Below are 27202 nucleotides of genomic sequence, written 5' to 3' on the forward strand. Positions count from 1 at the left end.
GTTCTTAACCTCCAATAAAGATTAAGATCCCCAATGAAGGCACCTGAAGTTAATTAAACTCTTAAATAGTTTTCAAAAGGACATTTCCAATTAAAATTCCTAAGTCTTACCTTAAAAGTTTAAAAACCTGTCAAAATAATTTACAACCAAAAGACAGTTCATTTTTTGGTTAATTCACTGAATATAAATTACAATTATAAGTCTAGAAGTAGGGAGGTTGAACAGTCCATTAAGATTCATTAAGGCTTTCTTTCCCTTCGCTAAATTTATGGACATTATGCTTTAAGATGTGTTTCCTTCAGTTAGTGACAGTGAATAAATAGATCTTTACAGCTAGAAGAGAATGATGGTAATATTAAATTTAGAGCAAATTTTTAAGTAGTTTTTTTCTGCAAGTGTCAAAATTTATCAAGAATGAGGAGTATTACCATGCAAAGGCTAAAAAAAAATCAATTAACATCTCACTCTATTGGAGTTCCTCTGAAGAAATGTTTATACCTGCAATATAAATGTAATTAAAACATTTTAATTACCTTATAATTATGCCATATTCTTGAACTCACTTGATTCTCACAACCCTGTAAACACACTCACATTTTCCCCATTGTATTGTTAACCTTTAATTTTAAGAAAAAGTGAAGATTTCCCAGTAAACAACTGTAATTTCTATATTAAAAGTTCTATTGATTTACTAAGACTTAATTTACAAAATAAAACTAGGAGACACTGCTTTTTGTGTTGTTTTATTTTTTCCACTTAAACTTAAAAAAAAAAAAAAAAAACTACAACCAAAATAAAGCACCTAGGGCCCTACTGTACTGATCAGCTTTCAAATGCTGAGGCTTAATCTAACCTCCTGAAGAGGAGGGCTGCCAACCGAAGACTCCCATTTACCTAACATGCAACCCACTCTCATGTCAACTGTCCTATTCAATTATTTCCCACCACAATTTTGTTGGCAATTACTGTATAGTCTCACACTTAATATCACTATTTCTTGTTTTGAAAACGGAGATTTTCAGCTTATCAATTATTTCGCAATGAAAAAAACTACAATGGCGCTTCCACTGCTTGTAAATAAATCCCCTGGCTCTGACTTGCTTCACCCCTTTTTTTTTACAAGTCCAAAAGTCCACAAAAACTTTTCTATAGGATGAACTGCATTATCTACCTAGATTCCCCAAGTCACTAACACGTGGGGGGGGAGGGGAGGGGGGACGGGGGCAAACTCAATCGAGGCCGCGGCAGGCGAGCGGCTCAGCTACTTTACTCCCGCTGTGCCCCCACCAGTCAAGGAGAAGCTGAGGTCCCACCTCTTCCTGCCGCTCCCTTCCCAGATGTCCATTTATGTAAATAGGCAAAGTGAATGACACCTTGGAACGAAATACCTCCGACTGACAGGGAAAGGCGGCCTGCCCTTCCCCCAGTCCCTCAACAGCCAAACAAATCATCCCTGCACACACCATCCCAGCGCCCACCGCAAAAACCACAGACCTGCCTCCAGGGTTTCCAGTGGGGACGGCGGCAGTCCCGTCCCGGCAGTGGACAGGTGCTGAGGAGGCTTTTTGGTCCAGGGGTTCTCCTTAGGCGGAGGCGGCGGCTGCAGCTTTTCCTCACGGCCGGCCGCCGCCTCAATCTCCAGGACGTCCTCGGCCGGCAGGTCCCTCGGCAAGGGTGGCGGGGGTTCCCCACCGAAGGGGCCCCCGGGCCCGCGCGCCTTGTGCGCCAGGTGCAGCGCCAGGGGTCTCACGGGCACGGCCGCCTGGGGCACGCTGTACCCCAGCACCAGCGCCGGCGACGGCTCTCCCCGAGCCCCCGCGCTGATGGCTGTCGCGGCCCTCTCTTCACTCGCCGCCTCCTTGCCCTCCCGTTCGGGCGGGGACAGCTGCTCGGCCTGCCGACTCGCCGCTACCAACAGCGACTCCTTCTCAGCAGTCACCGTGGGTGGCTCCTCCCCAGAGTGAGCGCCGGGCACCGGGGCGCGAGCAGACATCGTCCCTTTGCCCCAGTCACCCCAGCCAGGGGGAGCCCGGGGCCAGGGAGCCCGACTGCCCGTCTTTCCGCCGGGGAACCGACTGGCTCCGGCCTGGGGCAGAAAACCCGAGAACCCGGCCGCCACCGCCGCCCGTGTCGGCCGACGCCGTACAGCGCCCGGCGTGCCGCCGCCCCTCCCCGCGCGGAACGGAGCGCTAACCGCCCGCCGGCCCAGTTCGCCTCAGAGGCACACGCCCCGAGCCAGCCAACAAGCGCCAGGCGCCGCAGCCGGGAGCCGCGAGCCTTCACCTGGCGTGGGCAGCAGTGGACACACTACAAGCAGGGGTGGAGGACCTCTAGCGGAGTCAAGGAGGCGCGTGCCCCTAGAGCCGGTAACTGCACAAGGGGGCGGAGGCGGGGGCGTGAAGGGGGCGGTCCCAGAGGGCAGAGCGGGGGCGGGGCCTCCCGAAGGAGCGTGACGTGGCTACTCACCGGCTCCTGCCCTCGCAAGGCGGCCGCCCGCGGTGGTTGACGGACTAGCCGGTCCGGGTAACGCCCGGCCTAAGGGCCGGCCCCGCCCCAGCGGCCAGCCGAGGGGGAGGGAAGGCAAACTGGACGATTCTTCTGCACGCGGGCTACCGCAGCCCCGACTGTGGGCGCAGGGGCGGGGCGCGCCCAGGGCCTCTGTGACTAGCGGCGCACTGGCGCCGCCCTCTGCAGAGTGCGGGCGAGGGGCGGGGCGGGCTACGCACGTGGCGCCGGAGGGTGGGGGGGCGGGGCGGTCGCTTGTGCCCCAGGCCCTGACGGAGAATTGACCCGAGGCGGGAGAGAATGGTAGGCAGTCTCCGCCAACTACCCTGGGGTGATTTTCTTGCGGACCGGGGTCCCGGACTCTGCGTTAGACCCTTCACCCCGTGAAAGTTTCCCCCTGAGGATTTGGGGAGCTGCGATCCCTTTTAATCCCGAGCCACGTCCAGAATGGAAATTGTGTAATTTGTAGGTAACTGTTTATGAAACCTTTGCCCAGGGAGTCGGTTTAGTGCACTTCCCCACCCTTATTTCCAACCCTCGAACTGAAATACATTTAAAATGCTCTTGAGGAAAACAAATGGTTAGTATTTCGCCGGCTTTTTGTTGTTGTTACAAGTTCCTTTGATTTGTAGAGATAACACTTGTTTACAAAGTAACCATGTTTCCTAATATTTTTTCCTGGAATGGACATATTTTAAAAGGTACAAATATGTATTGATTAAATCCAATAAGAGCTTTCTACTTGGCAGTCACATTCAGTGAATGATGATATTGGTTTCATAGGCATGTGTTTATAAGTTAATTAATGTTTATGTTCCTGTGCAAGGTCGCTGAAAATGGGTTTGACCCAGTGAAAATTTTTTCACCAAGGAACACCCCTCCCTCAAAAAAAAAAAAAAAAAAAAAAAAGCAAAACAAAACTGTACCTGGCCATTTGTATGCACTTTGGCAATGGGTCCCTCCTAGCTTCCTTGAGAGCTGACAAGCTAGGCAGAAAGCTTGTACGGGACTCCTTTCCCAGGGGTCTCCCTTCAGTCACATTAATTTCCAATTTATCTGACCCTGAGCAACCTTCAGGACCCATTACCAGTTGAATAAGGATTGTACTTATATTTCCAAGGAGGCCCCATCTTCACTAGCTCCATTATTGGTAAAGCCTTGTTTTGTTAACTATCAACTAGCTGCTCTTCCTGTTAGAATCAGCCTTTTGGAGTCCTGCCAGGTAATACTTGGCTTTGTTTACAAAAGGTCAGCAACAAGTTCACACCGGAAGTGACTGAGAGAACACATTCTATTTTACTATCTGTTTCAATACAGGTGGATTAAAGACTGATTCTGTTGAGGAAAAGGTTATGTGGAATGGTGTCTGAAGTTAGATTCATATGGGCTACCTAACCATGGTTGGTAGTTTTGTTTGCTGCTGTTTTGTTTTTGTTTTGTTTTGTTTTTAAGTGAATTATAAAGGTGCTTTATTGAAGAAACACAGGAGGACTTTTTTGGAACTAGATTGTGGTTGCAGGAAGAGACGAACTGGAGGGTAAATGTGTACTCAAAAGGTCTCTAAAGATTCAGTAGGTGGTGTTTGAGATCTTCACTGTAATACAGTGCCACTAATGTCAGTGAAGGGAGTTGTCAATTTGTTGTCCCTCTTTTAAACACATATTAATAACTCCTATTTCCACATAGCTGCCTCTTGGAAACAACTTTACCTGTCTTCTGTTTGCCTCTCCACCCTTTGCCTCCTTTTGTGCCAGGCAGAGCTGATCTGTCCAGATTGCACTAATGAATTCCCTCACAGTCCTTGGTATCCCGATGGGTTCAGGCAGTAGGAAGTATATGCAAGAGATTGGAGGCCAGAAGATAGTGGGGTCATAGTCCATATTCCCCAGGCTGGTCAATTCCATATTCACCAAGGGTTAACTGCACTCTCTCTATTCAGTTATCTTTCCAGTTCTTTCCTTTGTCCCTTCAAGCCTATTAATAACTGGTAGTCCTTGGGGCACTGCATTATCTCTCATTGGTTTCCCTGACTCTTATGCTGTACCTCTGTAAGTCATCCTTTTAATAACTCTATTCAAATTATGCAGTTTAACCTTTCCATCTGATCTTTTTTTTAAGATTTTATTTTTAAGTAATCTCTGCACCCAACATGGGACTCAAACTTACAACCCCAAGATCAAGAGTTGCACACTCCACCAAACCAGCCAGGTACCTCCATCTGATTTTTTTTTTTTTGAATGTTTACTTTGTGAGAGAGAGAGAGAGCATGCATGCAACCTAGGGGTTGGGGCTGGGGGCAGAGAGAGAGGAAGACAGAGAATCCCAAGCAGGCTCCACACTGTAAGCACAGAGCCCGATGGGGAGTTGGATTCTATTAACCATGAGATCATGACCAGAACCGAAATCAAGAGTCAGACACAACCGTCTGAGCCACCCAGGTGCCCCATCATCTGATTTTTTTTTTTTAAGTTTATTAATTTTGAGAGAGAAAGAGCACAGGAGGGGCAGAGAGAGAGAGAGAGAGAGAGAGAGAGAGAGAGATATGGAGAGAGAATCCCAAACAGGCTCCTTACTGTCACTGCAGAGCCTAATGTGGAGCTCTGTCCCATGAACCATGAGATCATGACCTGAGTCAAAATCAAGAGTCAAATGTTTAACCTACTGACCTACCCAGGCGACTCCCATCTGATTTTGATGGGACCTTGACTGACCCAATTTGTCTTTGCTGAAACTCCATTATGTTAAGTCATTTGGCCTCTGTTGCTAATTGCCAGATTCTTCCTCTGCTTCTTAGTTGAAAATCAAGGAAGAAAATTGGCTCAGTTAATTTTTTTGTAGCCAAATTATTATCCATTCTGTGGATTATTTTCTCGTGAGTAGAGTCCCCATTTAGCCTGGAGGAACAAAGCTGTTTGGTTCAAAACACTGCCATCAAGGCAATTAAGGTGGGAGAGCCAGTTAGTAAGAACGTGAAAGACTACATATTTTAACCAAGTTGAAGTATCTTTTCCCTATTTTAGTGAATGGCACCACCTTCCAGTCTATATAATCTAGGAGTTATCCTTTAACCTCTCCTTTCCCTCACTCTCCATAATTCACTAGTTTACAAATATTTCTCAAGCTTCTGCCAGGCAGTGTTCTAGGCTCTCACCAAGACCAGTACCTCCTAAATGTCAAGTTCTGCTTTCTCCACTGTCACCATCCTACTCCAAGATGCCACCATGCTAATATGATACTGTCATACCCTCTTAATTGGCCTCTCTGCCTTCACTGAGACCTAATTGATAAAATTGTAGTAAAGGTTGCATGAGCTACCTTGTAAAGTGCTTACCATGTAAAGCTACATGTAAAGTGCTTACCAAAAAACCTTGGCTCAATAATACTATTTTTTTTTTTAACGTTCATTTATTTTTGAGACAGAGAGAGACAGAGCATGAACGGGGGAGGGGCAGAGAGAGAGGGAGACACAGAATCGGAAGCAGGCTCCAGGCTCTGAGCCATCAGCCCAGAGCCCGATGCCCGGGCTCGAACTCACGGACCGCGAGATCCTGACCTGAGCTGAAGTTGGACACTTAACCGACTGGGCCACCCCGGCGCCCCAATACTACCTATTTTTATTGCTTTTAAAGCCAGACTTAACCAGGATAAATGACCCTAATTTTACCCAACTACTGAGATTAGAAGCCCTATTTATTTATGTATGTATGTATTTATTTATTTATTTTTCTGGTGGAAAACTGGAATCAAGAGCAGGTTATAGGGTTATCTTTTCAAAGAAGGGAGACTGGTTCTCTGGGCCCTCATAAGTTATGAAACACCTAAAGTGTTATCCTTATACAAACTTGATGATCCCATTGTTCGAATGAGCCTTTAAAAGACGATTCTTGTTTTTCCTGTTTAGACTATGCTTATGTATTGTCAGATGACTGAACCCACTCTTTCTCCCCCTCCCCCTGGTGCCTTAGGAAATTACAATCCCATGAGAACATCAAGATCTTTATTATTATTACCAGTGCAATTTAGGTTCAAGCTGGTAAAAACACAATGTACAAATAGCTGTAGTGTATGCTAGAGAAGTTTCAAAGAATGCATTAGATATAAATTATTTCAAAGTCAGGAAGTCCAAGGAGAAGATAAAACTTGTGAGAAGTGAGATGATTCATTTTCAGAAATACTTATTTAGTGCTGTGCTGTCTAGTTAACAATAGGCTTACAACCTATTGGAAATATGTATAAACTTACCCCCCCTCCACAATGGAGTCCCAAACCCTTAGACACTTCACTTCCTGGTTCTTCTTCCCCTCTCCATTTCACAGCCTGATTTTTCTCGGGCTTTGCAATGAGTAAGCGCTAAAGAACTGAAGTCTCTGCATCACCTCAAGGAATGTACATTTGTTCCAATCAGACTATTTTTTGCCTTATATGGGCATAGGCGACTTCCCCATAAGGCTGTAACCTCTTAGTACTCAGCCAATGAGGAATCGAGGGGGGGTACTTCACACTAGGAGATAAATTGCCTGCTGTAACTGCCCCAAGTATGCCTGTCCATCAGACATATGCTCTTGCAAGAACATTGATTAAAGCTTCATTTCACTGTGCTCCCAGTGTCTGTGCCTTTGATTGGGTCAGTGGGTTTCTCACAAAACTGAACCCAGAGATTTTTTTTTTAACTTCTTATAAAATAGCCACTTTTGAAAAGACTGATTTTTTAGCAAGATGTACTGAGCCATCCTTACCTTCAACTCATAGAGCTTTGGGCCCTGTTTATCGGAATAATAGCTTTCCTTATGAGCTGAATGCTCAGATAAATATTGCATACTTCCAATTATCTTTAACCTTCAAGGCAGGATCAATGCTAATGTATGTTTGAAAGGCTTTGCACCCTTTTTTCAGTAAATAAATATCAATCCTAGACACAGCATAAAAGCACCTTTAGAAATTTTTACTCTATTATACAAACAGGTAAAAACACTGTGCTTGCTGGGGCGCCTGGGTGGCGCAGTCGGTTAAGCGTCTGACTTCAGCCAGGTCACGATCTCACGGTCTGTGAGTTCGAGCCCCGCGTCGGGCTCTGGGCTGATGGCTCGGCGCCTGGAGCCTGTTTCCGATTCTGTGTCTCCCTCTCTCTCTGCCCCTCCCCCGTTCATGCTCTGTCTCTCTCTGTCCCAAAAATAAATAAAAAACGTTGAAAAAAAAATTAAAAAAAAAAAAAAACCACTGTGCTTGCTATGCAAAAATAGGTTCAAAACAAATCTAGGGTACTTTTCAACCAGATTGTTGTTCCAAAGTGGATGCTCTCTTTACTTTTTAGGTATGTTTTAATAGACTAGTTTAATACAAGTAGGAACTCTAAATAAAGTTTAAGTGCCTAGGGGCTCCTGGGTGGCTCAGTCGGTTGAGCATCTGACTTCAGTTCAGGTCATGATCTCAGGGTTCACGAGTTTGAGCTCTGCGTCGGGCTCTGTGATGACAGCTTAGAGCCTGGAGCCTACTTTGGGTTCTGTCTCCCTCTCTCTGCCCCTCCCCCACTCTCAAAAATAAATAAAAACAATAAAAACATTAAAAAAAAAAAAAAAAAAAGAACTCTCAGCCAGGGGCACTTGGGTGGCTCAGTCTGTTAAGTGCCTGACTTCGGCTCAGATCATGATCTCACGGGTTTGTCAGCCCAACATCCCGCTTCACATCATCTCTCTACCTCTCTCTGCTCCTCCTCTACCACACACATTCTCTCTCCCTCTCAAAAATAAACATTTAAAAAAAAAGAACTCTCAGCCAATAATAGCTAAGATTGATACTCAAAACTGTCTTTCCTATCATACTATTTAGTCTTCTTTCTTTTATAATAACTTGCAATAAGACAAATAATAGGAAGTAATAGTTAATATTTTTTAAAAAGACAAACTATAAGCTCAAGATAATATAACTTTTTCTCTTCCAATTTTCAAATAACAGGACTTTCAAACAATAGGGTTAGTAATCTGTCTGAATTCTTTCTACTATCCAATTATATTTAATATTTGTATAGCGTCATAAGTACTAGTGCAACAAAGATGAGACCTTGTTTTTTTTTAACGTTTATTTTTGAGAGACAGAGACAGTGTGCTCAGGGGAGGGGCAGAGAAAGAGGGAGACACAGAATCTGAAGCAGGTTCCAGGCTCTGAGCTGTCAGCACAGAGCCTGACGCAGGGCTCGAACCCGTGAACCGTGAGATCATGACCTGAGCCAAAGTCAGACGCTTAACTGACTAAGCTACCCAGGTGCCCCCAAAAGACAAGATCTTTAAATTCAAGTTTGGATGAACTTCAGTGGTTGACATCAGAAAATATAAGCTTTGTAGAGAAATTGGAAAAGTTCTTATCAGTTTTTTAATACTTATGGTTTATTTTAATCAATTCAATAAATATTCACTGAAAGCTTACTGTAGTTCAGTAACTAGGCTAGACCCTGGGGATATACTAGTGAACTGGTCAGTTCCAGAACTTACACAGAGATGTTGAATGCATTGTGCAGTGGCTTTCATACCTCATGAATTGATATGTACAATTAAATCAGAAGTTTCACAAACCACTACTTATCTTTACTAAGTGAACACACTCTTATGTGATCTATTCTCTTCCATTTCACTTTTTTTAAAAAGCACAAAATTAATTAATTTCATGGTATAGGTACAGATCATAATGTACAGTTTGAAAAATGACAGTGGCACAGTGATTAAACTGAAACTAGATTATCTGGGTTCAAATGATAGCTTTGCCACTTCCTAACAATAAAACGGCAATTTACTTAACCTCTCTGATTTTGTTTCTCCATCTGTAAAACATGAAAAATAATTGTATCTACTGGACTTCAAGCTGTCCTACAAAGCTGTAATCATCAAGAAAGTATGATACCGGCACGATAACAGACACTCAGATCAATGGAACAGAATAGAGAACCCAGAAATGGACCCACAAACGTATGGCCAACTAACCTTTGACAAAGCAGAAAAGAATATCCAATGGAATAAAGGCAGCCTCTTCAGCAAGTGGTGCTGGGAAAACTGGACAGTGACATGCACAAAAATGAACTTGGACCACTCTCTTACACCGTACACAAAAATAAACTCAAAATGGATGAAAGACCGAAATGTAAGATAGGAAGCCATCAAAATCCTCGAGGAAAAAGCATGCAAAAACCTCTTTGACCTCAGCCACAGCAACTTCTTACTCAACAGTGTCTGGAGGCAAGGGAAACAAAAGCAAAAATGAACTACTGGGACCTCATCAAAATAAAAAGCTTCTGCACAGTGAAGGAAACAATCAGCAAAACTAAAAGGTAACCGATGGAATGGGAGAAGATATTTGCAAACAATATATCAGATAAAGTGTTAGTATCCAAAATCTATAAAGAACTCCTCAATCTCAACACCCAAAAACCAAATAATCCCGTGAAGAAATGGAAAAAAGACATGAATCAACAACTCTCCAAAGAAGACATCCAGATGGCTAACAGACACATGAAAAAATGCTCATCATCACTCATCATCAGGGAAATACAAGTCAAAACCACAATGAGATACCACCTCACACCTGTCAGAATGGCTAACATTGAAACTCAGGCAACAACAGATGTTAGGGAAGATGTGGAGAAAGAGGATCTCTTTTGCATTGTTGGTGGGAATGCAACCTGGTGCAGCCACTCTGGAGAACAGTATGGAAGTTCCTCAAAAAATTAAAAATAGAACTACCCTATGACTCAGGACTTGCACTACTAGGTATTTATCTAAGGGATACAGGTATTCTGTTTCAAAGGGGGGCACATGCACCCCAATGTTTATAGCAGCACTATCAACAATAGCCAAAGTATGGAAAGAGCCCAAATGTCTATCGATGGATGAATGGATAAAGAAGATGTGGTATATCTATACAATGGAGTATTACTTGGCAATCAAAAAGAATTAAATCTTGCCATTTGTAGCAATGTGTATGGAACTAGAGAGTATTATACTAAGTGAAATTAGCTGGAGAAAGATAAATATCATAAGACTCAACTCATATGATGACTTTAAGATACAAAACAGATGAACATAAGGGAAGGGAAGCAAAAATAGTATAGAAACAGGAAGGGGGACAAAACATAAGAGACTCTTAAATATGGAGAACAAACAGGGTTACTGGAGGAGTTGTGGGAGGGGAGATGGGCTAAATGGGTAAGGGACACTAAGGAATCTACTCCTGAAATCATTGTTGCACTATATGCCAACTCAGTTGGATGTAAATTTAAAAAATAAAAATAAAAATAAATCATTTAAAAAAATAAATGAAATGGTAAAGAAAGCATAAAAATAAAAAATATGGCCAAGGTAGATATTATATAACTTTAATAGGCACAATTCAAAAGAAGATATGTAAAAAAAAAAAAAAAAAGAAGAAGATATGTATCACATCACATATGCATAAAACTACATAGAAACCAAATGCATAAAGGGGGATAAGAGATATGTAAAATGTTAATACATTATAATTATAGTCAGATATTTCAAGCTTTCAGAATTGAAAAAAAATAATTGTATCTACTTTACATGGTTATTGTGAGAATTTAAAAATGTTGATTTATTTAAAACTCATTGAGTGGTGCCTGGCAAATAGTAAGGGCTAATAACTACAAGTCATCGTTGTTATTAGTATTACTATTATTTTTATTTTATTGGAGACTAACAAAAAGTAAACTCAGTAACTACAGATTGTTAGCAACAGTTAATGAAGAAAACAAATATGGGAGGTAAAATTTAAAGTGAGAATTAAAGTATGAGAAGGAACACGCCATGGGACAAGTATTCTTTTAAGATGAATGGAGCTTCCTGTTAAGGATTGAAAGATGAAGCTGGAGTTGTGTGGTTACCAAGGCCTTGGAAAGAGACTGGTATCTAGCATATAATAAAGCATGGCTAGAGAGAAGGCTAAAGCGATAGCCTAAGGCAGACCTGCAGGGGACTCTAGATTATGGCAGAGTTTGAATTTTATTCTTTGAGCAATAGGAAGCCACTATAAAATATGAGGATTTAGCACACCTACTTGAGCCCATCCACCATTCTCCTATTTATTATTTATTTATTTATTTTTAAGTTTATTTATTTTGAGAGAGAGACAGAGAGAAAGCACAAATAGGGGAGGGGCAGAGAAAGAAGGAGAGAGAGAATCCCAAGCAGGTTCCACACTGTCAGCACAGAGCCCGATACAGGGCTCAATCCCACAAACTGCAAGATCATGACCTGAGCTGAAATCAAGAGTTGGATGCTTATGTGACTAAACCACCAGGCACCCCAAATGTTCTATGCACTTTTAGACAGAATCTCTTACATCCTCACTGTGAAAAGTGAGAATATATGACCCAACCCTTTGCTCTTCCAATTTTTTTTCTTTATATTAACATCTTAACCTTCTTTATTTTTAAATATAGCATACACAGAAAAGTGCTCCCACATAACTTAAAAACCCACACATGTACCAATTAATGGGTAGAGTGAACAACCATGTAATGGCTACCCCAGTTAAGAATTAGAACCCCATGTGTTTCTATTTACAACACTTTCCTCCCCTTAAGGAGGAAATCACTTTCTTACTTTTCTTTATGGGTTATCACCTAATAATTTATCCCACAGATTTGCCTAGTTTTTTAAACTATATGTAAATGAAATCTTCCTATAAGTACTGTATCATTTTGGGAGTAGAATTTCTGAATTATAGAGTATGCATATCTTTAATCTATTACAGATATTGCCAAACCATTTTCCAAACTTTTGTATCAATTTACATTCCCCGTGGCAGTGTTTGAGAGTATGCCATATCATGGACAACATTTCTTCCTTTTTTAAAAAATTTTTTTTAATATTTATTTTTGAGAGAGAGAAAGAGATAGAGTGCAAGTGGGGGAGGGGCAGAAAAACAGGGAGACACAGAATCCAGAGCAGGCTCCAGGCTGCTGTCAGCTGACAGAGCCCACTTGGGGCTCGAACCTGCGAACTGTGAGATCATGACCTCAGCCAAAGTCAGACACTTAACCGACTGAGCCATCCAGGTGCAACATTTCTTCCTTTCATATACATTGTCAAGAGTGATCATTTGTATTCTATTGTACAACCATAATGTGCTTCTTTATGCTTTGTTCATAGACTGGTTCTAAATTTTAAGAATCTATAAACAGCTTTATTTTATGAGTGTGTAGATATTCTTCACTGCAGAACAGTGTTATGTGCTAGGATTGCATTTCCTTCTCTATGGTTTCAGTGTCATGATAACCTAGAAACAAGACCAACTGTATTCATATTTTATACTTCGTCAGTATGGAATAATCAACAAATTCCCACTACATTTGAGTGAAATCCATATATACATGGCTACTGATTTTTCTGGTACAGTTGCTGTTTTTTCCAGGAGTTCCTGATTGTTCCTGTTTTCCCTGCTTCCATGATTTCACATTCTCATTGTTTACCTCCTACCTTTCTAGCCACTTCTCAGTCTATCTCTTTAATTCTTCATTGTCTAAACATTAATTGTTGGTGGCAGTACCCAAGACTATGTCTTAGGTTAGCAGATTTTCAAATTGTGCTCCTAAATCCTTTTTAGAGAATATTTAGGGACACTTTTTTTTTTTTTTAATGTTTATTTCTTTTGTGAGAGAGAGCATGAGGAGGGGGAAGGGACAGAGAAAGAGGGAGAGAATCCTAAGCAGGCTCTGTATTGTCAGTGCAGAGCCCGACACAGGGCTCTCATGATCGTGAGATCATGACCTGAGCCGAAATCAAGAGTCAAGTGCTTAACCCACAGAGCCACCCAGGTGTCCCTTAGGACACTCTTTTAGGGAATCTTTAAGGTTGAGGTCAAAACTGTTTTCATAATATTAAGATATTATTTTGCCTTTTCCCCTTGTCGATATCTGTACTGATGGTGCAAAAGCAATGGTGGATAAATCTGCTGGTGACTCACCACGAATCAAGGCAGTGGAACCAAACTGTACTAGCACTCATTGTATTCTTCAGCCACACATTCATAGTCAAAACAACAAAAATTCTTGAGGCACCTGGGTGGCCCAGTCAATTGAGCATCTGACTCTTGATTTGGGCTCAGGTCATGATCTCAGGGTTGTGGGATGGAGCCCCCACATTGGCTGAGCGTGGGGCCTGCTTAGGATTCTCTTGATCTCTCCTTCTGCCCCTCTCCCCTTTGGTCCCTCCCTCTCAAAAAAACCAAAAACAAAAAACAAAAATTTCAAGCTTCACCTAAGAATGTCCTTGATGTAAAAATTATTAATGTGATTAAAACTTAACCCTATAACTGCTTCTTTTAAAAGTTTATTTATTTTGAGAGAGCACGGGGGAGAGAAAGAAGGAGAGAGAGAATCCCAAGCAGGCTCCATGCCATCAGCATAGAGCCTGATGATACACCGTGAGATTATGACCTGAAAGCAAGAGTTGGATGCCTAACTGACTGAGTCACCCAGGCGCCCCTTAAGAGAGTCTTTTAATATTCTGTGTGATGAAATAGGAAGGGTACATAACTCATTTCTGTGGTATATCAAAGTATGATGGTTGTCTTGAAGAAAAGGACTAGATTGACTTGTACACGGACTAGCTCCTTTCTTCATGGAACCCATTTGTACTTGAAAGAACACCTGACAACAGACTAGGTTTACTCATGCTTAGATAAGTTGGCAGACATTTTCCCAAAAGTGAATGAAGTGAATCCGTCATGTCAATGGAAACAACTGATGATACCAGTGATAATATTCAAGCTATCAAGAGAAAATTAGAATTTGGAAATCTTGTGACTACAGCATGAGCTCAACAGCTTCCTAATGCTTGAAGACTCTTTTCTGATGAGATCAGTAGTGATTTTAATAATATAACTTTTTGATACTGTGTAATGAAGTGTGTCAACATTTGGAAGGGCTGCATAACGAAGCTAATATTTTTTCAAATGACTAAAAACATTACCAAATCGTACATTGGTACGACAAAGGGTAAGAAAGGCTATTGGCTTTCTTTTTCTGACTTAAAATGTTTTTACTATTATTACATAGTACTTCAATATGAACAATCATATTTATTACAATTTAACCATTTGATTCCAAGGCAATCATAAGCACTAGTGAAAATATGTTACTTAGAAAATGATTCAGCATTATATGGATTTTCTGGATCAGGACGTGGTAAACTATGGCCCATGGGCCAAATCCTGACCACCACCTATTTTTACACAGGTGCAAGCTAAGAATGGTTTTTACGTTTTTTTAATGGTTGAAAAAAGAGTTTTGGGGACACATAAATACTGTATGAAGTTTAAATTTCAGTTCCATAAATAAATTTTATTGGAATACAGCATGCTTATTCGTTTACATATTGTCTGTGGCTGCTTTCGCACCACGAAGGCAGAGTTGAGTAGTTGTGAGAGGAACCATATGTGGTGCTGTCATCACTCTGTCCTATTGCTAAAAGGCAAATATCAAGAGAAAAATCCAATAGAATTCCATAAGTACTCCAAATGATGATGAATATGTTTAATTAAATGCATTTGCTTATAAATGGGTATCAGTTTTTGGCAATACTTATCTGTATGAAAAGACATTTTCAAAGTTGAAATACAGTATATAAAATCTAGTTACAGGTCAACATTAACAAATGAGAATTTGGAACAGATTTTGAGGAGAGGTCTAGACACCAGCCACCAATTCTTTAGTTCTCTATTATCCTACACCAACTGAGTTTCCAAAAATTCAATTCAGTTCTGACCTACCTAGAGTTAGTGTCCAACCTCACAAATTAAAGGACTCATTCCCACAAGTCTGCCCTCACTTCAGATATCAGCCACAAATAGGGTACCCAGGCCACCCAACACTTTTGCCCATCCAACTACAAATCAGTTCCCACAAACCCCTCCTTAGGTTGGATAATTTGCTAGACTGGTTCACAGAACTCAGGGAAACACTTTATTTACACTTACTAGTTTGTTATAAAGGATGTAATTCAGGAACAGACAGATGAAAAAGATAAGGTTATAGGGGAGGAGGTATTCAGAACTTCCATGCCCTCTCTGGGCATGTCACCCTCAATGTATTTGTGGAAGCTCCCTGAATCTCACCATTTAGGGGTTTTTCTGGAGGTTTCATCACTTAGACTTGGTTGATTAAACCATTGGTCATTGTGATTAACTGAACTTTCAGCCCCTCTCCCCTATTTTACTGACTATACAATAAAAGCTAAAAAAGCAGTGTATATGTTGCCAAGGTAATTTGCAAGACCACCATGTTTATTAGTGAAAACAGAATCCTTGATGTCCCTGCAGACTCCAACTTGCTCACCAATTTCAGAGGGAGAATGGAAGACATGGGGTGACAGAGGTTCTTGGGGTGTTTGAGCCTGGAGATGAGAAAAGGACTCAAACAGAGAGCAAAGAGACTTAACAGGAACAACAGCTGCATAAAATCTTACCCCCTCTTCTTGAAGGATTTCTCAGGGCAACAAGCAAGAATTTGACCAGGCCAGGGCACCTGGGTGGCTCAGTCGGTTAAGCGTCTGACTTTGGCTTGGGTCATGATCTCATGGTTTGTGGGTTCGAGCCCCATGCTGGGCTCTGTGCTGACAGCTCAGAGCCTGGAGCCTGCTTCGGATTCTGTGTCTCCCTCTCTCTCTCTCTGTGCCTCCCCACTTGTGCTGTGTGTCTTTCTCTCAAAGATAAACATTAAAAAAATAATAAAATTTTTAAAAAGGGGGGGGCGGGGTATGACCAGGCCACCAGTCTGGTCCTAGGTCATCTGTGAAAGGAAAAATGTGCACCCAGTCTGGGGCCACACTGCTACCTGGAGCTTTGCTTGCCCCTGCTGGCTTTGCAGCTGAATCAACTCTTTTTTCAGTAACATGAGCTTTCTATCCAGAAAACTGGAAGACATCTTTATATGCATAACCTTAAACCAACAACACTTGTGCAGCCAACACTTCTTCAGACTTCAGAGGAAATGTCTCAGTCGCTGTCTTCTAAGCCTGTCCCTGAGAGGGATTTCTTTCCTACTGATCCTCCTTTGGCTAGAATAGTGACAAAACGGAGTTGCATGGGATATAAGTTACAGGGGGCAAGAGCTTCAGTGCCTTGCTTAGCAGGAGGAGTTGGGAGCTAGAGCAGCTTCCAGCTGCAACCATGGAAGTGGGATCTGCTGGGCATGAGAACCTGTGCCTGAGGGAGCAGAACCTTATCCTCATCCATGGGGGGTGACCTGCACCACGTGGAAGGCAGTGACAGCATTCTTCTGGGGGGCCTGAATTGCCTCAGGGTGGCCTAGGCCAGGGGGCCAGCACAGCAGTGGCCGTGATTCCTTGCCATAGATTTGCATCTCCACCCATCGCTAGTCATCCCACTCCTAGAAATTTATCATAAGCCATTAATCTCAAAGAAAAAACAAAAATGACAGCATTTGGGGCACCTGGGTGGCTCAGTTGGTTAAGCATCCGACTTCAGCTCAGGGCATGATCTCACGGTTTGTGAGTTCGAGCCCCGCGTCGGGCTCTGTGTCTGACAGCTCAGAGCCTGGAGTCTGTTCTGTATCTTCCCCTCTCTCTACCCCTCCCCTGCTCAAGCTCTGTGTCTCTCTGTCTCTGTATAATAAATAAACGTTAAAAAAAAATTTTTTAATGACAGCATTTGTTTTTTTATGTTTGTTTGAAATAATACATTCTATGGTAAAGTTTTTTTAACAATAAAGGTCATTGATAAGTTTGAGTTGTTGTCCCTTCTATTCTTACTTCCCTGATACTCTATATCCTTCCAATTTTTTTCTCTGCATATATATATATATATATATATATATCCATTTTTCCATACTGTATATGATTTCAATTAATAACTCTTTGACATCTTTATGTAAGTGTAAAGGTAAAACTACTGATAAAAAGCTGAAGATTTCTACACCCTACTAAGTGGTTTTGAATAATCTAAGTTCTGCCCAGGTTTTTCTTTGTGTGAGGTGAATTCATATGTACTTACCTCCAAATGGAAGTACCAAAACATTCTAAGTAAGAATCATTTGTTCTTTTGGTGCCATTGCTCTTCTTCATTATTGATAATAGAATATAACCTCTCTGATTAGGGGAGTATGCAGATAATGTTATTTTTCTTGTGCAGCAGTCAGATCATTTAGTAATTGGCAAATGGCAGGGTGCCTGGCTGGCTCAGTGGGTAGAGCATGTCACTTTTGATCTCATGGTACTGAATTCAAGCCCCATGTTGGGCGTGGAGCCTACTTAAAGATACATTTGCAAATGGCTACTGTTGATAAGTCATTCAAAGCCATATAAATTTCTATCACTAACAATATCTTTTTTAGTGATTCACAAACTTTTTAATTACTAAATCATATTTTATAGTGGAATTAACATCAATCTGTTTTTTTGTGTTGCAGCACTTGGAGTTTCATGGGAATGAATAATATTCATAGTAAATAAATGGGTTTCTAAAAGAAAAGCAAAGCTGGAGGAATCATAGTTCCAAACTTCAAATTATATTATAATCCTGTAGTAATCAAAACAGTGTGGTGCTGGCACAAAAATCTGGCATATGGTACTTGCATAGGCCATTAAAACAGAATAAAAAGCCCAGAAATGAACCCACACCTATATGATCAATTAATCTTCCACAAAGCAGAAAAGAATATCCAATGGGAAAAAGACTGTCTCCTCAACAAATGGTGTTTGGAAAACGGGACAGCAACATACTATACAGAAGAATGAAACTGGACCACTTCAACACCATATACAAAAATAAATTCAAAAGGGATTAAAGACCAAAATATGAGACTTGAAACCATAAAAATCATAGAGGAGAACACAAGCAGTAACCTCTTTGACATCAGTTGTAGTAACTTCTTTCTAGATATATCTCTGGAGGCATGGGAAACAAAAGCAAAAATAAACTATTGGGACATCATCAAAATAAAAAGCTTCTGCACAGCCAAGGAGAAAGGACACAACAAAACTCAAAGGGAAGATATTTGCAAATGACGTTTCTGATTAAGTGTTAGTATCCAAAATATATAAAGAACTTATAAAACTGAGCACCCAAAAAATGAATAATCCAATTAAAAATGGGCAGAAGAGGGGCGCCTGGGTGGCTCAGTCGGTTAAGCGGCCGACTTCGGCTCAGGTCATGATCTCGCTGTCTGTGAGTTCGAGCCCCGCATCGGGCTCTGTGCTGACAGCTCAGAGCCTGGAGCCTGTTTCAGATTCTGTGTCTCCCTCTCTCTGACCCTCCCCCGTTCATGCTCTGTCTCTGTCTCAAAAATAAATAAACATTAAAAAAAATTAAAAAAAAAATGGGCAGAAGACATGAATAGTCATTTTTCCAAAGAAGATGTACAGATGGCCAACAGACACGTGAAAAGATGCTCAACATCACTCATCATCAGGGAAATACAATTCAAAACTACGATGAGATATCACCTCACACATGTCAGAATGGTTAAAATCAACAGTACAAGAAACAATAGTTCTGATGAGAATGTAGTGAAGGGGAACCCTCTTGCACTGCTGGTGGTAATGCAAACTGGTGCAGCCACTCTGTAAAGCAGTATGGAGGTTCTTCCAAAGTTGAAAATACCCTACTATCCAGCGATCACACTAGTAGGTATTTATGCAAAGAATACAAAAATACTGACTCAAAGGGATACATGTACTCTGATGTTTACAGCAGCATTATCTACAGTAGCCAAATTATGGAAGCAGCCCAAGGGTCCATTAATTGATGAATGGATAAAGATTTCCTGTTTCTTGGCTATATATATATATATATATATATATATATATATATACACACACATATATATATATACACACATACACACACACATATATATGTAATATAGATATCTATATATCTATTATATCTATAGACATATATATATATATATATATATATATATATATATATATATAATCTCCTTACCTTTTCACCTGACATTATATATAACCTTAGGAAATCTTGAAGGAAACTCTTCTTGGTCATTATCATTGATTGATAGGTTAAAAATCAATTTTTTTAATTTCCTTTAATTTATGTATGTATTTATTTGTTTATAAAGTTTATTTATTTATTTTTGAGAGAGAGGGAAAGTCCAAGTGGGGGAGGGCAGAGAGAGAGAGGGAGAGAGAGAGAATCCCAAGCAGGCTCCACACTGTCAGCACAGAGCTCAATATGGGGCTGGAATCAGCAAACCACAAGCTCATGACCTAAGCCAAACTCAAACGCTTAATCAACTGAGCCATCCAGGTGCCCAAAAATTTCCTTTTATTTTGAACAACTTAGAAATAAAGTTTCAAGATTTTTAGTTTCTCATTTGTCAGTTAAAATCTAAGTAAGAAAATATAGGAAGATCAGAGATAAGTCCTGACTCAACCAAGGTACAAAATGTGGGGTGAAATCATAACATTTTAGAGTATCTTTTTAAGTATGTATGATTAGATAATGTTACTTTGAGTATTTTGTCCAAGGACAGTAGTATTTAATTTAAAAACCTCAGTAAAAGTATGGGTGTTTACTATGAAATACCAGATATTACTGTAATTTAACTGGACACTTGGAAAAATATATACTTCATAGGAGGCTATGTATTATGTTGATATCTATGTCTTAAAAAGATGAACTACTTAGAACACTTAATGCCTAATTTAAAAAATATAATTCCAAGACTGAAAATTCAATAATAAAATAATAAAAATACTCCTATTTTTTTGTTTAACAATGTTCAAACAAGGTTATCAATCAGAAAAATTAAAGACAATTATGAAATCTTTCAGTTTTACAGTAAGTTTTGAAATTTTTCTTTCCTATTCAAGGAATTTGTTCTGTGATCCCTTTCCCGAATGAATAGTTTTTTTCTCCTGGATCATTCTCATCAATATATAGACAAAATTTAATTTGTCTAAATTTTAATTTCCCCATCTAGTCACTGCTGGCCTTTCTAGCAGTTTCCCAAAGAGAAGCTTATAGTTGGTTGCTATCTTTGCATCCTGGTCCCTCCCCTATTCACTATTTTTTTTCCCCTTTAGAGATTTTTCAATAGTACATTTATAACTTTTTTCTGTGATCATTTTACCATTTTAACCATTTTTAAGTGTACAGTTCAGTGTCATTATGTGCATTCACATTGTACAATCATCACTACCATCCATCTCCAGAAATTTTTAATCTTCCCAAATTCTGTATTCAATCAATATTGATCAATAAGTTCCTATTCCCCTCTCCTCTCATCCCCTGGCAACCAACATTCTACTTGTTGTCTCTGAATTGACTACTCTAGATACCTCATGTTAGTGGAATAATATATTATTTGTCTTTTTGTGTCTGGCTTATTTCACTTAGCTAAATTTTTTCCCAAGGTTCATCCATGTTGTAGGGTTTGTCAGAATTCCATTGCTTTTTAAGACTGAATCATATTCCGTTACATATATGTTTTGTTTTTTCATTCATATCCCAATGAACATTTGCGTTGTTTCCACCTTTTGGATATTGGGAATAATGCTGCTCTGAATAGTGGTGTATAAGTGTCTGTTCGAGTTCCTGCTTTCAATTATTTTGGGTAGATACTCAGAAGTGGCATTGCTGGATCATATGATAATTCTATGTTTAATTTTATGAGGAAATGCTATACCATTTTACATAGTGGCTGTACCATTTTACATTCATACCATCAACACATAAGTGTTCCAGTTTCTCTACATCCTCACCAACAGTTGTTATTTTTCATTTGTTGAAGCCATCCTAATGGATGTGAAATGGTATATCACTGTGGGGTGTGTGTGTATGTGTGTGTGTGTGTGTGTGTGTGTGTGTGTGTGTGTGTGTGTGTTTAGAAGGAGAGTGTAAGCAAGGGAGAGGGACAGAGGGAGAAAGAGAGAATCTTAAGCAGCCTTAGCCCTTAGACAGAGGCAGGGCTCAATCTCACGACCCTGGGATCATGACCTGAACTGAAATCAAGTGTCAGTCACTCAACCAACAGGGCCACCCACGTGCTCCTCACTGTGGTTTTGATTTGCATTTCCCTGGTGATCTTGTTATGTATGTACTTAAAAAAATTTTTTTTTTTAACATTTATTCATTTTTGAGAGTGAAAGAGACAGAGCATGAGTGGGGGAGGGACAGAGAGAGAGGGAGACACAGAATCCAAAGCAGGCTCCAGGGTCTGAGCTGTCAGCACAGAGCCTGATGTGGGGCTCGAACTCACAGACTGCAAGATCGTGACCTGAGCTGAAGTTGGATGCCCAACCGACTGAGCCACCCAGGCGCCCCAGTCTCGTTATGTATCATTGGCTATTTGCATCTCTCCTCTGGAGAAATGTCTATTCCAGTCCTTTGCTCATTTTTAAATTGGGATTTTTGTTGTTGTTGAGTTGTAGTTCTTTAAATGCTCTGAATATTAATCCCTTATCAGATATATGGTTTGTAGATATTTTCTCCCATTCTAGTTGCCTTTCTTTCTTGATAGAGTTCTTTGATGCCCAAAAGTTTTTAAATTTTGATGAAGTCCAATTTTTCTTTTGTTGCTTGTGCCTTTGATGTCATATACAAGAAATCATTGCCAAATCCAATGTCATGAATCTTTTCCCTCTGTGTTTTCTCCTATGACTTATATATATGTTTTTTTAATGTTTATTTTTGAGAGAGAAGGAGAGAAAGAGTACGCATGTGCATGAGTGGGGGAAGGGCAGAGAGAGAGAGAGAGAGAGAGAGAGAGAGAGAGAGAGAGAGAGAGAGAGAGAATCCAAAGAGGGCTCTGTGCTATGCAGGGCTCAAACTCATGAACTATGAGATCATGACCTGAGCCAAAGTCAGACGCTGAACTAACTGACTGAGTCACACAGGCATCCCTTGACTTTTCTGGTTTTATCTTTGAAAAGTTTTTTATCCATTTTGAGTTAATTTTTTATATATGGTGTGAATTAAGGGTCCAAATTCATTCTTTTGCATCTGGATAACCAGTTTTCCCAGTATCATTTATTGAAAAGACTGTCTTTTTTTTCTGAGAGAGAAAGAGAGAGAGAGAGAGGGAGAACACTCTTGGGGAAGAGGCAGATAGAGAGGGAGAGAAAGAATCTTAACCTGGCTCCATGTCCAGCATGGAACCTGATGCAGAGCTTGATCTCACGACCGTGAGATCATGACTTGAGCTGAAATCAAGTCTCAGACACTCAACTGAGCCACCAGGTACCTCTGGGTGGTTCAGGGGTACTCTGTATTTTTATAGAGGATATTGCAGGGGCACCTGGGTGGCTCAGTCAGCTGGGCATCAGACTCTTCACTTCAGAGCTCAGTTTAATGATCTCATGGTTCCTAAGATAAAGTCCTGCGTCCAGCTCTGCATTGATGGCACAGAGCCTGCTTGGGATTCTCTCTCTCCCTCTGTCTCTGCATCCACCCCCCTGTGCTCATGCTCTTCCACTCTCAAAATAAATAAACATTTAAAAAAGTGAAGGGGACATTATAGTCATTCTGAGAAAAGATAACACAATCCTGAACTAAGACTGTGATAGTGGGTTTGGAAAGGAGCGGGTTATTGAGGTTTTTGAGAAATAACAAGACTGAGGAATTGAATGGGTATAAGAGGAGAGTATAAGTGAAGGGTAAAGGATGTTCCTTTTTGTTTGAATAACGGGGTAGGTGGTGGCTACCAAAAACCAAGAAGATTAATAAAGAACAAATTGGGAGAAGCTTGGGAAATTCCTGGGTGACAGGGATAATGAGTTCAATTTTGGATATTTTGAGTTTTCAGATACCTCCAAGTTGAATTTAGAGGTTATTGAATTAAGTTATCGATGGAAGTTAAGACAACAAAGTTAAGCTTAAAAGATAAAGTATAGCTTTGTGGTGTGCATCTCTGTTCTAAAAGTTGTAATTAATGAGTGTTTTAGAAATTGAGGAATTTATTTATGGATAACAAGGGTTAGGACTGACACAAATTCCAATGAAAGTTAGGACGAAGAACACATTGGGTTGTTCAAAATATGTAGGGGCAATATGTCCAGTGGTATAAGAGGAGAAGAGTCAGACTTTTCCATCAATTTAAAAGAACTATTTAAAAATCATTTTATGTAGGCTGGTAAAAAAGTTTGGGAAATAGATAGTGGTGATGGTTGCACAATATTGTGAATGTAATCAGTGCCACTGATGTGTACAGTTAAAAGTGGTTAAAATTGTAAGTTTTATGTCTTATAATTTTACCACAGTTAAAAATAATTAATAATGTAATATACCCGGGGTGCCTGGGTGTCTCAGTTGGTTAAGAATTCAACTCTTGATTTTGGCACAGGTCATGATCTCACGGTTTGTGAGTTCAAGCCCCAAGTTGGGCTCTGTACTGACAGCGAGGAGCCTGCTTGGGATTCTCTGTCTTCCTCTCTCTTTGCCCCTCCCCCATGTGTACATGAGCTCTCTCTCTCTTTCTCTCAAAAATAAATACACATTAAAAAAAACCACTTTAGTTTTAAAAATATATACCCCAAACTATTGTATACTTTAAATCAATAAGTTTTATGTTGTGTAAATTATATATATATATATATATATACACACATACATATGTATATATATATTTTTTTAATGTGTATTTTTGAGACACAGAGCGAGCGAGAAAGAGAGAGAGAGAGAGAGAGAGATAATGGGGGAGGAGCAGAGAGAGATACAGAATCCGAAGCAGGCTCCAGACATCCAGTTGTGAGCACAGAGCCAGATGCGGGGTTCCAACCCAGGAACGGTGAGATCATGACCAGAGCTGAAGTCGGACACTCAACCGACTGAGCCACCCAGGCGCCCCGTAAATTATATTTTAATAAAGCTATTTGAAAAATAATCTGTGGGGGTGCCTGGGTGGCTCAGTCGGTTAAGTGTCTGACTTCAGCTCAGGTCATGATCTCACAGTTCATGAGCTCGAGCCCCGCCTTGGGCTCTGTGGAGCCTGGAGCCTGCCTCAGATTGTGTCTCCCCTCTCTTTGCCCTTCCCATTTCACACTCTGTCTCTATCTCTCTCAAATATAAATAAACATTAAAAAATAAAAATAAATAAAAATTAAAAAAATAATCTGTGTATAGAGCTAAGCCAGAAATTGCTATGGAATTCAAATCAAAAGGAACTCGTCTAGTCCTTGAAAATTAGTTTAAGCATCTTGTTTGACCATTTTACTTCTGGTACTCAGTAAATATATTTTAAGTGAATGAATAAACAAATAAGTGGACTTAAATGCAGTATAAGTAAATCTGTCTATCTGGCTATGAGGTTGCAAGTTTGAGTTTGGGAATGTGATAATCATTGTGATCCCTGTCCTCTTGAAATATAGTCAGAACTCTCACATACAGTTCTTTGTTTTACAAATACATTTAAAAAGAAATGTGCATTTGGTGAATCTTTTACTCGTCTATTCTCATGAATTCGGTCCCAGGAGAGATGTGATTGCCTACCTTCTGATATGAAAACTTGAAGAACTGGTTGGTGTCAGGACATCGGAAAATTACTAGACCAGCCCCCAGAATCTGCATTCATTTTGGAAATACAAAAGAGTGAATTAAAGACATGAAATAAGAGCAGAAACAAGAGCAGAAATAAGAGCAAACCCCAGATAGTCCTGATGGTACAGTTCTGCAAGTGACAGCAAACATATCTCCTCTCAAGGTAGATTTTATTACTCAAAAGGGCTTACCAGTGCATCTTGCAGAATGCCAATTTATTTTCTCCTACTTTATAATCTAAGGCAATATTGGTATAAAATGACATCTAGAAGGAATCCAGTGAAGTAATAAATGTATAAACACATTTATATTTCCAAATAAAACATAAATTTCATATTCCATATTGTCACTGTCTATCAACAGTCCAATTGTTTTGTTGAGTTGTGACTTCGGAAAAGAATGCTTAGCAGGTGAAGTTGTTGGTGTAGGTTTACAGTTGAATGTGAGTAAAAACTCAGCAGAATCAGTAATTGTCTTTTCCTTAAGTGTTAGAACTTAAAATCAGAGTCATCTACAGGGCAAGGGAAATGTATCAAGTCTTCAAGTTGAGTAGCAAGTGTCTCTAAAACATACAATAATGAAGGCAACGATTTTGTCAACTGAGATGGATGGAAAAGTTGAGGATTAACTGCTCTAGAAATGAATGATTTCTAAAGACATGCTTTAACTTTTCAAAGAGGCATCATATCTCCATTTTTATTTTATTTTCTTCTATTTTTAATCTTATGAGAGAGAGAGAGGGAGAGAGCACAGAGCATGTGAGCAGTGGGGAGGGGCAGAGGGAGGCTCCACACCCAGTGCGGAGCCTGATGGGAGGCTCAATCCCATAACCCTGGAATCATGACCTGAGCCAAAATCAAGAGTTGGATACTCAACCGACCAAGCCACCGAGGCACCCCAGTATCTGCATTTTTTAAAGCAATTTCATAAGGTTAAGAAGGGAAGATGTAGTCTTTATGGTTGAAGAAAAGAAAGCAAAGAGGTTAGCATTTCTTCTTTGCCTATACTTGTCTGCTTTAAGTTGCCTAGATGAGTTAAAGTTTACGATTTAAAGAAGCTTTGCTGCACATAAGTGCCCAAATCCACCCCCAGCTCATCCTACTCTAATGCACTTCTACCTGTAACAAAATAGGAGAAGCAAAAGGAACACAGGCCCTCTGGGCTATTTTAATACTTCTGAGGTGCTGGTAACACCCAGAAAATCAGTAATTCCTTTCCAAAATCTATGTTGATTTAATGACTTTACATCCTTTTCTTCAGGAGCTATTCCTCTTCCCTTGCATCCTTTAAAGCACATGGTTCTTAAACCTGGCTGCACATCAGAATCACCTAGGGAGCTTTAAAAATGCCAACTGCAAGCCAATTGAATCTGAATCTCTGTGTGAAGAGATCCAGCATAGGTAAGGACACCTACTTACCTATGCTTTTAAAACACCCCAGGTGATTTTGGTATGTTCCAGGCCTGAGATCCAATTAGAGCCATGGCTCTTTGATTCTTAAAGTGTAACCCTTAGACAGATAGCAATCAACATCCTAGGAAACTTGTTAGAAATACAAATTCAGGAGGCCTTTCCCTCTTACTGAATCAGAAACTCAGGGTAATGGGATCTAAAAATCTGTTTTAACAAGGTTCCAGGTGATTTCAATGCAAGCTAAAATTTGAGAACCACTGACTCAAAGTGGGTGTTTTTGAAAATTTAACGTGTATTTGAACTATCTTGTCCAAATGTAAATTCTGACTCAGTATGTTTGAATACTGCTTGAGATTGTGAGTTTCTAACAAGCTCCCTGAGCATGCTACCAATCTACTGACCACACTTTCAGCAGCAAAGTGTCAGGATACAGCTTTCTTTCTATGGAATTATCCAGGTACGTTATATAGGAAAACAGTTATACCTCAGTTAGTCACAAGTTTATACACAGATTAGACTTTTCATGGTAAGTTTACATTTTCTTTTAATACAATCTCGTGAATGTGCACATTAGCTCTAACGGTCCTGAAGAAAATCTTTTTAGGTTTTGGTCCAACATTTTCTAAACTGTTTTCAAAGTTCTTCATGAAAGCATTGGTTTCCTAGGATTCTGCCTATAAGAATATTCCTAGAATTAAGTTTTTCTACTTCTGCAAAACAGTCCAAATGTACTTCTATTCCCTTTTTCTTATCTGCCAAAATCTTTC

At 40.2% G+C, this 27202-nt stretch overlaps 2 protein-coding genes across 15 annotated transcripts in view; both read right to left on the reverse strand.

The window, feature by feature from the left end:
* LARP1B (La ribonucleoprotein 1B) overlaps positions 1-2554 on the reverse strand; it is a 128215-nt gene extending 125661 nt beyond the window's left edge. For 12 of the 14 annotated variants that reach the window (XR_001511292.2, XM_042983921.1, XM_042983920.1 and 9 more), the window contains exon 1: positions 1495-2080. Coding sequence is in view for 11 of the 14 variants with exons in the window: in XM_042983921.1 (XP_042839855.1) it covers positions 1495-1993 (499 nt within the window). In the remaining 3 variants the exon portion in view is untranslated. Of the gene's footprint in view, positions 1-1494; positions 2081-2466 lie in introns of those variants that run through there. The other 2 variants (XM_042983923.1, XM_042983924.1) reach the window with 2 other exon arrangements.
* A 22426-nt stretch (positions 2555-24980) lies between these two features.
* The window catches only part of ABHD18 (abhydrolase domain containing 18), a 49295-nt gene continuing 47073 nt past the window's right edge, over positions 24981-27202 (reverse strand). Inside the window, exon 13 of the mRNA XM_042983934.1 lies at positions 24981-25047. Coding sequence (XP_042839868.1) covers positions 25029-25047 — 19 coding nt within the window. The 3' untranslated portion in view covers positions 24981-25028. The remainder of the gene's footprint in view (positions 25048-27202) is intronic.

This window comes from Panthera tigris, chromosome B1 (genome assembly GCF_018350195.1).
Source record: "Panthera tigris isolate Pti1 chromosome B1, P.tigris_Pti1_mat1.1, whole genome shotgun sequence".
Taxonomy (NCBI): Eukaryota; Metazoa; Chordata; class Mammalia; order Carnivora; family Felidae; genus Panthera; species Panthera tigris.